This window comes from Pantherophis guttatus, chromosome 11, assembly GCF_059756535.1.
Source record: "Pantherophis guttatus breed Tessera chromosome 11, ASM5975653v1, whole genome shotgun sequence".
Taxonomy (NCBI): domain Eukaryota; kingdom Metazoa; phylum Chordata; class Lepidosauria; order Squamata; family Colubridae; genus Pantherophis; species Pantherophis guttatus.
The window spans coordinates 10,032,853-10,046,765 of record NC_142073.1 but is presented as its reverse complement, the minus strand read 5'-3'; the positions used below and the strand labels follow the sequence as shown (position 1 = coordinate 10,046,765).

General features: G+C 40.3%; 1 protein-coding gene across 1 annotated transcript in view; it reads left to right on the top strand.

Moving 5' to 3' along the window:
• The window catches only part of TSHZ3 (teashirt zinc finger homeobox 3), a 109,344-nt gene extending 98,359 nt beyond the window's left edge, over nt 1-10,985 (top strand). Inside the window, exon 2 of the mRNA XM_034425742.3 lies at nt 4,316-10,985. Coding sequence (XP_034281633.2) covers nt 4,316-7,518 — 3,203 coding nt within the window. The 3' untranslated portion in view covers nt 7,519-10,985. The remainder of the gene's footprint in view (nt 1-4,315) is intronic.
• The last annotated feature ends 2,928 nt before the right edge of the window (nt 10,986-13,913 follow it).

Here is a 13,913-nt window from a genome sequence, read left to right as displayed (position 1 = left end):
TCCTTCCCCTGGAGTGGGGAGGGAATGGAGATTTTGCAATATCCTTCCCCTGGAGTGGGGAGGGAATGGAGATTTTGCAATATCCTTCCCCTGGAGTGGGGAGGGAATGGAGATTTTGCAGCATCCTTCCCCCAGCAGTGGGGAGGGAATGGAGATTTTGCAGTATCCTTCCCCTGCCACGCCCACCAAGCCACGCCCACCAAGCCACGCCATGCCTACCAAGCCATGCCCACAGAACCGGTAGTAAAAAAAGATTAATTTCACCACTGATTGTCAGATTTAACTCCCCCACCAATAACTTTCTTTCAACAAGAAAGTCCAGTTGCCTTTTGGAAAAAGCAGTTTTGGGGCAACCATGACCTGGATGGTTGAGAATCTTCATAAACATCCTCAGTTTAGATTCCCTGCTTTTCCACAAGAGACTCAAATCCATCCCCCCTTGAATTTCATTGACTCTTAATTAGGATCAATGTAGTGCTGACCATTAGTTGACTGGATTCTTATGTATAGGCTGTAATAATAAATCCTTTGCGCTTAAAACTCAGTGAGTGATCCTGGTTCTTTGCACCTGACAGCATTTAGGAAATTAAAAAAAAAAAAAAGGTTTCCTGAAGTTCACATAGAACATTTAAAAAAGAAAAGCTCAAAACTAACAATGAAACAAGATAAGAAGATTTTTGATTCTGAGACCAGTGAAACCACACTCGTAGATTAAGACTGAAGGCGAATTACTGCTCCTTCACCAGAGAAACTTTGCACAGTTACAGATACAAGATAATCCAATAATTTGATACAATTAGGATGTGATAAGCGTCAGGTACGCGTTCCCTAGCCAATGTATTCAAGCCCAATCAAATGTGAAGGGAATGCTAATATACCATTAGGTAGTGTGTATTTAAGAAACTACATCCCCATTCTTTGCAATAAATGATAAAACATTCTAGAAATAGCTTTTGTATGTAATGTATTGCATTGCCCAAAGTGTTGTGTTTTCTATTGGAGGCAGTTTCTCCATTTAGTGGCAACTTTTCAAATAGTCATCAACTGTTGTTTTGCATAGGGATATATGTGTGTGTTGTGGTCCGCCAGCAGCCTGTGGAGTTGGCTGCGGAGTCCGACAGTGAAGAGGCTGGGAAGGAACATGGGCCAGTCCTGGAGTCTGGGGAAGGCCTGGATGAGGGCTCTGTATCCTGAGGCAGAGATGGGGTCAGAGCCATCTGGGAGTGATGCATGGACTCTGGAGCCCCCAGAGCTGGACAGCAGAGAGGCAGAGGAACAGGAAGAGCCTATTCCTAGTGCATGCATGCACAGAGCTGCCAGAAGGCAAGAGCAGCTAAAGCAAAAGGGATGACTTGTGAGTAAGGCCAGGAGATGATTGGCCCCTCCCAGAAGGCTTAAAAGAGAAACAAAGGCACTTGGGGCCTTTTGCAGGAAAGCAACATTGCTAACTCTGTTTCCAGTCGGCGTCTCTTCTTTGTTTCTGAACTTCGTGGGGCTTTGCCAAGTAAGGCCTTTGGCAGGGTGTCAAAGAAGATAAAGGCTGGTGATTATCCCGAAGGACTTCTTCCGAAGGACTTGTTTTGCTACTAATTGGGCCTCAGCTGGGAATGAACGTAATTCTCAGCTGTTACAATAAAATAGGTTTATTTGGGACTAATTGTGTATTATAATAACTAAATAAGCCTAGGTCACAACAGTGTGAGCTCCCTGAATCAGCATGGATTCAAGCAAAGGAATATGAATCTGCTTACTTTGCAAACCAAAGAACAGATCATAAAGGATGGGGGAAATCAGTACTTATTGATTTGCAAAGAGAAGGCAAGGAATAAGGGGAGATTCTTGTATTCTAGGTAGTCAACAATAAAGTTGTTTGTTTTAGCTATTTACGAGTGGCTCTGGTTGCTGACATTTGCACACATTATGTGCGGTCTAGCAATGAGTGTGTACCATGAGTAGGAATACACAATGCCATTCGTATCCCTAGCCCATTTTTTTCCTAGTCCTTGCTTTCTTTCATCCCATTTCCACCCCTCCCCCCAATTTAACCTGTTATTAAAAACTCTGCCCATACACACAGGGAAAGCAGATTCACTTAACAACCATGTTGCTAACTTCACCACTGCAGTGATTCACTTAACAACTGTAGCCAGAAAGGTCATAAAATGGGGCAAAGCTCACTGAACAAACATTTCACTTAGCCTGAGAAATTTTGAGCTCAGTTGTGGTCAAAACCAACAGGGTCTACCTCAGGGGTCAGCAACCTGCGGCTCTGGAGCCGCATGTGGTTCTTTCACCCCTCTGCTGCGGCTCCCTGTCACTCAAAATATGCGTCCCAACCGCCAATGTGCGACACTCGCCGGCATGTGATTTATTGAGCTTTTCAACCCCCGGTATGCCAACCATGGATAAATCCAAGAAAAGAAAAGTTTCAGAAGAAAACAGAACATTTAATTCAACTACATATGCTAGTTTTCTGGCTGCTCAAGAAATAGTCAGGCAAGGGAAGGATTTTGTGGCTCCTGCTGTTTTCTTTTCTGTGGGAAACGGGTCCAAGTGGCTCTTTGAGTGTTTAAGATTGCAGACCCGTGGCCTAGCTCCTTTAGTTCTTTGAAATAACCCAGTAGTTGTGCAGTGCCGTAATTTAGTTTGGCCTTTCTGTCGCTTGAATCCAAGTCTAGTGCCTTATACAGTACACGAATCTCTGTCGGGGGGCCCAATGTAGCTTACGGTGAAGAAATATTGACAAAATAGTCTAAAAGCAAACACTTTGACATTTGTAATGTCCACTGGAAGACCTTGTGTGTATTTATCCTGGAAGAATAAGAGCAGAATATCAATTTTTTTTTTACCAGTTGCTGTTTTTCTTACTCAATGTCAAAAAGTCTTTGGTACGCACATGAAGTCATAGAGAAGTCGATTATCCGTTTTCCCCGTAATGCTTTTCTCTCCGTAAATTAATGGATTTTTTTTAAAAAACAGAGAGAGCTAACCCCAGGTTTTGCCTTAAGAAATGTTATTTCCCAAATTTCCAAATGCCACAAGGATAGTTTTTATAACTGTAAGTTGAAAAGCATTTTGCACAAGCGAAAATATATATATTTTTTCCTTTTGTGCACTAACGGGTGAAGTTGGAAGGAAATTTCAACATTTTTTTTAAAAAAAAAATCTATAGAGTCCATCTATAGAGCCCGTCCTGAATTTTGCTATTCATGGCCTTCAATTTAACCAGAAAAATTATAAAATAAATTCCAGAATTATATCTAAACTCACATCTAGAATGTATATAGCATTTTAATTCTTTGGAACTTCTTTCTTTATTACTTTTATCATTTATTTGTTAAACCGTTTTATCTAGCTTCCCATCTCGCAAACAAGCAACTCTAGATGGGGCATGACAGAACTAAAAAAAATAATTAAAAAGTATGTTAGGAAGTATAAAAACCAGGTTTTTATATACTCATACAGTAAAACAGTACCAAAAAACGTACTGTTTCATCAACAAATTTTTTATCTAAGATTCAGTGTATTTTTTTTAATTCCAGAATTTTCTCAGGGTAAGATCAAATGTTATTTATAAATTGCCTGTCCTAGAGAATGAAGAATTGTGGTCTGTAAGATCCTGTTAATTAGAGGGTTGATCCACTTACAAAATTTTGAGAAGCTTATTTACTTATTGAGCATAGTTTCTAACGCTAAGCCCAATGCTCAGTTTAGTATCTGCATTGCTAAACAGCTCTTGCAATAAATGCAAGCTTTTAATTTTCTAATAAGTCAGGAAGACATTTTAAAAAAAATTCTGGTTGCTTTGTGGGATTTATTGTTATTCTTGTTGATGGTTTTTATGTTTTATTAAAGATTGGGTCTGGGAAAAAAAATCTAATGAGTAAAAAAGAAAATTCTGGCTTAATTTAAATTGTGAATCTGTCTGTTAAGAAATACATTAGGGGTAGAAGAAGCATAAGACATATTAATTGACAGACAGGAACTGCTGTCTCTGAGGTTGATACAAGTAATTTATTACTTTAGAAATGAATGCCACCTCCAGAATGTGCTTCATTAATTTCAAATTTAGTTTTAATTTCAAGCTGTTGCCCCTTGAGAAGAATAAGGTGGCAAATTATGTTTGAAGAGCAGATTTTTTTTCCCCCTTCCCCTCTTCCTCTTGCTTGGAAGAAATGCTAAATTTTGACTGTTTAATTTTAACAAATAAATGCAATTCTTTGACTGAAACATGCCAGCTGCTGATTGAAATGGAGACTAGCTATTACTAACTGTGTTTTATTATTTGTTTTCTCTCTCTATCTCTCTCTACTAGCTTATGTTTCGGATGAGTTGAAAGCTGCTGCCATGGTGGATGATGACTTGGAGCCAGAGGAGAATACGATGGATGGAGAACCTTCTGCAAAGTACGCCTGTCCAGAAAAGGACTTTGGCAAGAATTGCCAGAGCTATCAGAACTCTCCAGCAGCCGAATTTTCCAGCCATGAAATGGACAGCGAGTCCCATATCAGCGAGACGAGTGATCGAATGGCCGATTTTGAGAGTGGCTCTATCAAAAACGAGGAGGAGAGCAAAGAGGTTTCCATAGCGCTGGAAGAATCTGTGGTGTCGGACAGTTTGGAGCAGATGAAGGCCGTCTACAATAACTTCCTCTCCAATTCCTATTGGTCCAACCTGAATTTGAATCTCCACCAACCGACCGTTGAAAAAACGAACGGCAGCAGTAGCAGTAGTAGTAGTAGCAGCAGCAGCTGTGGCAGTGGGAGCTTCGATTGGCACCAGACCGCCATGGCCAAAACATTACAACAAGTGTCGCAGAACAGAATCCTTCCCGAGCCCAGCCTTTTTAGCACAGTTCAGTTGTACAGGCAGAGCAGTAAACTTTATGGCTCCATCTTTACCGGAGCCAGCAAATTCCGCTGTAAAGACTGTAGCGCAGCCTACGATACTTTGGTGGAATTAACGGTGCACATGAATGAAACGGGGCATTATCGAGATGACAACCACGAAACAGATAACAACAATCCCAAACGATGGTCTAAGCCTCGTAAACGCTCCTTGCTTGAAATGGAAGGGAAAGAAGATGCCCAGAAAGTATTAAAGTGCATGTACTGTGGTCATTCCTTTGAATCGCTTCAAGACTTGAGTGTGCATATGATAAAAACAAAACATTACCAAAAAGTGCCTCTGAAGGAACCCGTAACCCCTGTAGCAGCAAAAATCATACCGGCCACTCGAAAAAAAACCTCGCTGGAATTAGAACTGCCAAGTTCTCCAGATTCTACTGGTGGGAACCCCAAAGGAACTCTTTCCGATGTCAACGACCCTCTTCAAAAGAATTCCAATCCTTACATTACACCGAATAACCGCTATGGACACCAGAACGGTGCCAGCTACGCCTGGCATTTTGAAGCGAGGAAATCTCAAATCCTCAAGTGCATGGAGTGCGGCAGTTCCCACGACACCTTGCAGGAACTCACGGCCCACATGATGGTGACAGGACACTTCATTAAAGTCACCAACTCTGCCATGAAGAAAGGGAAGACCATCATAGAGTCCCCTGTCACGCCAACCATCACAACTTTGCTTGACGAGAAAGTACAGTCGGTGCCTCTCGCGGCCACAACCTTCACCTCTCCTTCCAACATGCCATCCAGCGTCTCCCCGAAATTAAACATGGAAGTCAAGAAAGAAGTTGAGAAGGAGAGGAGCACTGCTGACGAAAAGGTGAAAGACAAAGACAAATTAAGCGAAGATGAGGAAAAATATGACATCTCCTCCAAATATCATTACCTGACAGAAAACGACTTGGAAGAAAGCCCAAAAGGGGGACTAGATATTTTAAAGTCATTAGAAAACACGGTCACTTCAGCTATTAACAAAGCCCAGAATGGAACCCCAAGCTGGGGTGGATACCCCAGTATTCATGCTGCTTATCAGCTGCCCAACATGATGAAATTATCCCTAGGGTCATCAGCAAAAAACACTTCTTTGAAACCCATGTTTGGAAATGCTGAATTGGTCTCTCCCACTAAAAGCCAGACCCTGATTTCACCTCCGAATAGCCAAACATCCCCTGTGTCCAAAACAAATTTTCATGCCATGGAAGAGTTGGTGAAGAAAGTCACTGAGAAAGTGGCCAAAGTGGAAGAAAAACTGAAGGAACCCGAAGCGGGGAAGCTTTCACCCATGAAGAGAGCCACCCCTTCGCCGTGCAGCAGCGAAGTCAGTGAACCCCTCAAGATGGACACTTCCAGTGACATTGGGTTCAAAAGTCATCAGAATAGTCCAGTTTCTCAGAGGGAGAGCTGCAGAGACAGCCCAACCGGAGAACCGATGGAAAACGGCAAGGAGATGGCCAAGAAAATCGCAAATACTTTGACCAGCAGTGCAGCTATCATTACTGACCATCCTCCCGAGCAACCCTTTGTAAATCCATTAAGCGCATTACAATCTGTCATGAACATTCATCTTGGGAAGGCGGCGAAGCCTTCTCTCCCTGCCCTAGACCCCATGAGCATGCTTTTTAAAATGAGCAATAGCTTAGCAGAAAAGGCTGCTGTAGCAACGCCACCCTTGCAGCCCAAAAAACCAGATCACTTAGACCGTTATTTTTACCATGTCAATAACGACCAGCCCATTGATTTGACGAAAGGCAAGAGTGACAAAAGCTGCTCTTTGGGTTCAGTGCTTTTGTCATCCACATCAGCATCTTCGGCATCTTCTTCATCTACAGTGACAACCGCAAAGACATCTGCGGTTGTGTCATTTATGTCAAACTCGCCGCTACGCGAGAATGCCTTGTCAGATATCTCGGATATGCTCAAGAACCTGACAGAAAGTCACACATCAAAATCTTCCACACCTTCCAGCCTCTCCGAGAAGTCTGACATTGATGGCACTACAATTGAGGAACCGGAAGAAACGACTCCGGCTCAGAAAAGGAAGGGACGCCAGTCAAACTGGAATCCTCAACATTTACTCATCCTGCAAGCCCAATTCGCTGCCAGTTTGCAGCAGACGTCGGAAGGGAAATACATTATGTCGGACTTGAGCCCTCAAGAGAGAATGCACATCTCCAGGTTTACGGGACTCTCGATGACCACCATTAGCCACTGGTTGGCCAATGTGAAATACCAACTCCGAAGGACAGGGGGGACAAAATTCCTTAAAAATTTAGACACCGGGCACCCGGTGTTCTTTTGTAACGATTGTGCTTCTCAAATCAGAACTCCTTCGACGTACATCAGCCACCTCGAGTCCCATCTAGGTTTCAGATTACGAGACTTGTCCAAACTCTCCAGCGAGCAGATTAACAATCAGATAGCACAAACCAAGCCATCCTCTGAGAAATTGTTGGCACCTTCACCAGAGGAAGAGCTGGGAACTTCCTACCAGTGTAAACTTTGCAACAGGACTTTTGCAAGCAAGCATGCGGTGAAGCTTCATCTCAGTAAAACGCACGGAAAATCTCCCGAGGACCATCTTCTCTACGTCTGTGAATTAGAAAAACAGTAGCGTTAACTTTTCCTTTCTTTCTTTTTAACAGACAAGCTACCCAAACAACTGTACTTGGCTTTTGAGGAAAACTGTCAGACATGCTGTTGAGTTTCTCCTTTGCCCCTTACCCACCCCTGTTCTTGGCACATAATTGTTATTTTAACTCTGGGGTGTCACTCTAACTCTGGACAAGTCTCTTTTTTTATATATAACTGTATAGTGTTTAATAGAGGTACATAATCAGCTGTTGTTACTGGTAAAATATGAAGGTTAAAAACTCAGTGGTAAGTGTTTGGAACTTTGTGTAAATTGGGGTTTTTAGTTGCTGTGCGTCACTGTGATGCCTCAAGCTGCATGCATTGACAAGACAGTTTACTTAAGCATTTATTAACTAAAATCATGGCACACTCTTTTCATGGCAAAATGAAGTGTGCTGGCTGTTTCTCACCTGTAAATCTTTAGCCCTCTGAGTACTTTGAAGCACTTTTGCATTAATCTGGTTTCCTTTTTAAAAAAAACAAACAAACAATATAGACATGTTTTCTATTTGGATTTTTAAAAAAAAAAAAAAAAAATCCCAGTATTTCTTTTTTCTGGTCAAGGCAACAAGCCTGAACAAAAAAGTATTAGCAGCCAGTCATGGTTATCATGTGATGCTTGAAAGGACACGTTCCCCCTTGAGATGTTGCAAGAACTGTCACCGCTTGGACATGTGGACCAATTGAACAACAGATTGCTGGCAGTTCTTGAGATATCCCAAATAGGGATGGATAAACCGTACGCTTGTTCCAGACTGTCAGTCTTTCTTCCAGGGCACACCAGTCCAGATGTTCTGAAGAAGAACCAGTCATTTTCTGGAAGAAGATCTTCCAGAAGAGGAAATGGTGCATGAATGATCTAAATTGTTTCCTTTTCTGGAAAACCTACTTCTAGATGGAATGTTCTGGGAACAGTGAGACCATCAGTCTTTCTTCCAGGGCACACCAGTCCAGGTAGAAGAACCTGTAGTTTTCTGGAAGAAGATCTTCCAGAAGAGGAAATGACTCATGATGAGCCTAATAGTTTCCTTGTCTAGGAAACCTACTTATAGAACATTATGGGACCATTCCGATATTGGATGATTGAGATGGGGTTCCCTATGAACCATTCTCTTCCTAAGGGAACATTTTTTTTTGTACGTCCCCGTCTTGTTTCAATGCCGCCATTATTTATAACACATACTTTATAAGTTGCATTAGCTCATCCTACTGTTTCTTCCATTGGTTCCCACGGTCAACATCAGGTGGGATGTCTTCTGAGACTAGAATGTGGCCTTTTCCGAAGGCTTTCCAAGTGGGTCCCTCACCCCCCCCCTTCAGCTCTACATTCCAATTAACCAGGCTTCACCAATAAATTCAGGGTACAGGCAGGGGTGGCTTCAAAAATTTTAGCAAGGGGTTCTCTGCCTGGTTGCTGGGTGGACATGGCCATGGTGGGTGTGGCCTAGTCAGCCTCCTGCACCACAGCGGAGGGGGCATTTTTGCCCTCCCTGAGCTCCAGAGGCTTTTCTTGAGCCGCCGGGAGGGCCTCCCCAGGCTCCGGAGGCCCTCTGGAGGCCAGAAATGAGCCCGTTTCCAGCTTCCCGAACTCCTGGTAGGCCCAGTTTTTGCCCTTGCCAAGCTTCCGTGCGCACCTTGCACTTACCTGTATCCAAAACGGGCCATGTGGAGACTCCTGGGAGGGGTGAGGTGGGGGGGGCGGGGCCAGCCAGGAATGGGATTTGGGGTTCTCCGAACTGCACAGAATCTTAGTTAGAGGTTTTCCCAAACTCCTGAGAACCCCCAGCAGCCCACCCCTGGGTACAGGCACAGTTGAATCTGCTGCAGATTTCCAAGTAACAAAAGAGTTGAAGAGGATCTGAACACCTCAGCTTTTTCTTTGGTCAAATCTACTTCCTCCTTGCCTCTCCCATGTGTCCCTCAGGCACATCATAGAGATCCTGACTTGGCCACTGAACCCACAGACATTTGTAGGTCCATCGTTAATATAGACCGACCAATCTTTCCATTTGACTTTCTTCGTGGATGGATGGTTGGGTTAGCGTCTCACCAGGAAAGCTTGACTTTTGCTAAGTTGCAGCCTTTGCATCTGATCAAAAAGATTCATTTGAGATCTGGTTCCTAATATCTATATCTGGATATGTTCTTTGTTGGAATTAATAATCCTCTGTCTATGCAGGGGTGTGGCACCCATCTTGAAATTTGAAAATATATTATTTTCACATTGAAACATGTGTGTATATATTGTACAGATTTCAGAATCCACTAATGAAAAAAAAAATGTGATTGTGGACAATGCATTTCTTCTTTGACATTTTTATCAATGATGGGTTTTCTACCTAATATGCTCTTGAGTCTAAGTGGTACCTATAAATATATAAATATATATATAAATATATAAAATAATAATGTATATTTCTTTTCTAGGTCAAAGGGTTTTCTTTTAACATCTGAACAATGTAAATTATATGAAAGATACAACAGATAGCATTTATAAAGTATTCAGAAACATTATTCTTGAAGCAAAGTATGATTATTGTTTTGTTTTATTTGCTATACAGTACATCTATATTGATAGAGGTTCATGTTTAAATTATACATATTTATTAGTTATTTGCTACTTTTTTTTTTAAAACATTCTGATAATGAAGCCACGGACTGGCGTGCATTAAAACTATTTTGCACAACACAAATTTTAAAGGTATTTATTAGTAAAATAATAATAATTTAAAAAATTAAACAGTAATTAATTCAAGAGAAAGCTCAAAATCAACTCAGTGCTCAAAGGGTTAAATCTATTTGGGGGTGGGAGAATTGGAGGGGAAGAAAAATCTTGTACTGTATTTCCTAAACATTGATAAAAAGAGAGAGAGAGAGAGAGAGAGAGAGAGAGAGAGAGAGAGAGAGAGAGAGAGAGAGAGAGAGAGAGACTTTAAAACGTTTGTACTGTAATACTTTGCTTAAAAGTTATGAGGCATTCTGTGATATAACCTCTTAGTTATTTATAAGACTCTTGGTTGTTACTTCATATCTAGAATGCCTTCTCTCTCTCTCTCTCTCTCTCTCTCTCTCTCTCTCTCTTTCTCTCTCTCTCTCTCTCTCTCTCTCTCTTCAGTTGCTAACTTTCTGTTTTGTTCTTCCTAATTATTCTCCCAAGATTTCATACTGCAGTTTTATCTTTAAGCATATGAAAGGTAACCCGTGGTTACCAGCACACTAAGTGATTCTGTTCGTCTCCATTTTTGGCGGTTAATTTGCAGAAGTAACTGACAGCTGACACCATATGAAAATCTTTGTGTACAATATTGGCATGTAAACAGCACAGACCCCAAACTGCACACACTCTGTGCCCTGTTCTGTTGTTGACAATGTGGCATCCTGATACGACTCTTCATATAACCTTTTTTTTTTTCTACAGCCGCATTAAAATTGTCTTTTTTGCTATAATGTTGTGTCGCATTCACAATTATATCTGAAATGTGCTACGACTAATGAGCACATTAAAATTAAATTGTACGCTTGCTGTTTATGATGGAAACTTGGGGAAGGTTTTTTTTTTTTTTTTCGTCTGCCAGGTGCTGGCAGGCGAAAATTCTACATAAATCACTGGAGTTTTTGTGAACTTTAGCATTTAAAGAGCAGAGGGACAAATATTCAAAGGCTGAATAAAAAAAATAATATTCCCACCTCCCTACCATTACTGAATGAAGCGTAGATTACATCTTCTCCTTTTTCTTTGAGTGCAAAGAACAAAGGTTTTAAGCAGTGTTAGCGACGAAACAAACAATGCCAAGTGTGGGTTAATATCCAATAAGATCCTGAGGCAGAGTGGCTTTTAAACAGATTATTACAGTTCTATGATTTCATTTTATCTTCATTAGCATGTGCAAATGGCAATCTTCCTGGATCTTGGGTGGTTAAGGTAGGGAAGAAGAAGGAAGAGGAGGAGGAGGAGGAGGAAAAGGAAGGAAGGAAGAAAGGAAGAAAGAAAAGGAAAGAAGGAAAGAAGGAAGAAAAGAAGGAAGGAAGGAAAGAAAAAGAAAGGAAGGAAAGAAAGAAGAAAGAAAGAAAGAAAGAAAGAAAGAAAGAAAGAAAGAAAGAAAGAAAGAAAGAAAAAGATTCTAGCCACCGCTTAATGTTAGTGTCCGCATAGAGAAGGCTGCAGTTTATTCTGAGTTATCTTCACCTTTGAGAGTCATTTGGAACTGTTTAAGTCATTCTTCTCCAACCCAATTCCCTCTAGAAAAGGTTGGGATCCTACTCTCAAATTGGCCATGCTAACTTGGAATTCTAACAGTTTGAATCCCAAAACCTGGAATGTTCCGGGCTAATGTAAGGAAAGCTGCCCTCAGTGAAAGTAGAAAAATCTGAACAAGTTAGACTGATTTTTATATTCCGTTTAAGGGACATAAACTATATGATTTCCATGCATCAATCTAAATAGAATACTAAACTCTATTTAAGGATAGAGGATAGGTTAAGGATAGATTAAGCATCTTCACATAGCCAGATGCAGTAACTGGTGGTTATTGACATATGCCACAGTGCTGCAGGATGAAAAGAAAGTGAATCAAATAACTCCAAAGATGGAAATGTGGGTTCTTCCATTACCTTCCAGCGGTTTCCCTTTACGGCTTAAATTTTTCAAATGACACTCCTTCCTTCTCAAGGAGGAGCAAACATGGAATCTCAAAGGTGTTTTTTCTCCTTCAAAAGGCAACTGGACTCTTCCTTTCTTGAAGAAGAAGAAAACGTTTTACTTCTCATCCAAGAATCTTCATCAAATTCTTGGATCTTCCAAGAATCTTCTGATCATCTGAGCATCAGAACTGATGAAGCTTCTTGGATGAGAAGCGAAACCTTTTCTTCTTCTTCCTCAAGGGGAAAAAAAAAAACCCAGTCCAGTTGCCTTCTGGAGAAACAAGCACCTTTGAGACCACTATGATTTGGATGACTGAGAATCTCCGCAGATGTTGGAGCAAAATACATGAAGCCTAGAATGGGTGAAATCAGAGTAACAAAAGAGCATCTCTAAATCAAAAATACAGGAAGATGACCCTAGAGTAACCCCCACCCGAGTTGTGGCTTGTTCCTGTAGACTGTATATCTCGCAGCCATCAAATTTACACAGTATCTTAAAATAACATTGGTGATAAATGTGCAATTTAACTAATTTATGGTACTCTGATGTGCTCAGGGCTACAGGGAAGATGAAAATCTTAAATGGAGCTTGAACAGCTCACTTCTCAACAAGAAATCAATATGCTGGATCTAAGAAAAGAAGCTCAAAGAAGTCAACACTTTAGCGTGGGCACCCACAAACCCCTCGCTTTGTTAAAAAATAAATAAGTAAGTTAAGTAAGTAAGTAAGTAAGTAAATAAATAAATAAATAAATAGTAACTAACACGTGAACGTATCTTTAACTTTTCAGCAGCCTGGGTTTTATAATTAATTGAAATCTTGTATGTAGTGATCTCTGCAGCAACTTCATTATATTTTCTTTTGGCATCAGAAATTGCAACTTGGCTCTTCTAATTATACCATTGCCTTCATCATGCAAACTACATTGTAATTTTTCTATCTGGAAGAAGACAGCTTTGCATTGTTTAAAACTGTAATATTCATAATATTAGCCTAATCTGTTTCCCCCTTTTTTAAACACACACACACACACACACACACGTGTGTGTGTATGTGTATGTATGTATGTGTGTATATATATATATATATATATATATATATATATATATATATATATATATATATATATATATATATATATATATATTTGTTTTCTCAGGTTTTCGCGGGTGTTTGTATGTGGGTCTTTGGTTATTCGGGTCTTCTCCCACGTAAAATTGGAAGTTGACACTTGTTGAAGATTTTAAGCTAGGATTTTAACCAGAATTTTAAACATTTTAACTAACTTATTTAACATGACACGGGAAAACACCCGAGATTTTAATTTTTTACATATATATATATATATTGTCATATATATCTTTGTTAGTAAATACTCAGATAACTGATTTTTTTAAAAAAGAAAAAAGAAAAAAGAGAAAGAAATCTGTTTCAAAAATTCCAGGGCAAAACAGGGTTTAGATTTTTTTTTTTTTAATGCCATATTTATATCGTTGTTTCATTAAATGTTCAAAATATGGTGAGGGTGGATAAAGATACGAATGCTAACATTTCAGATGAATATTTATTGGTTTTTATTTTAGTACTACGCCACAATTTTTTTCAGATCTTTTTTCAGATCCAAGGCTGCATCCTTTTTTCACTGACTCACTAGGATCCACCCCTACACATACATACACATACACAAATAGTCAATGGCAGGATGAAAATTGCATATGATTTAATTTAATTTA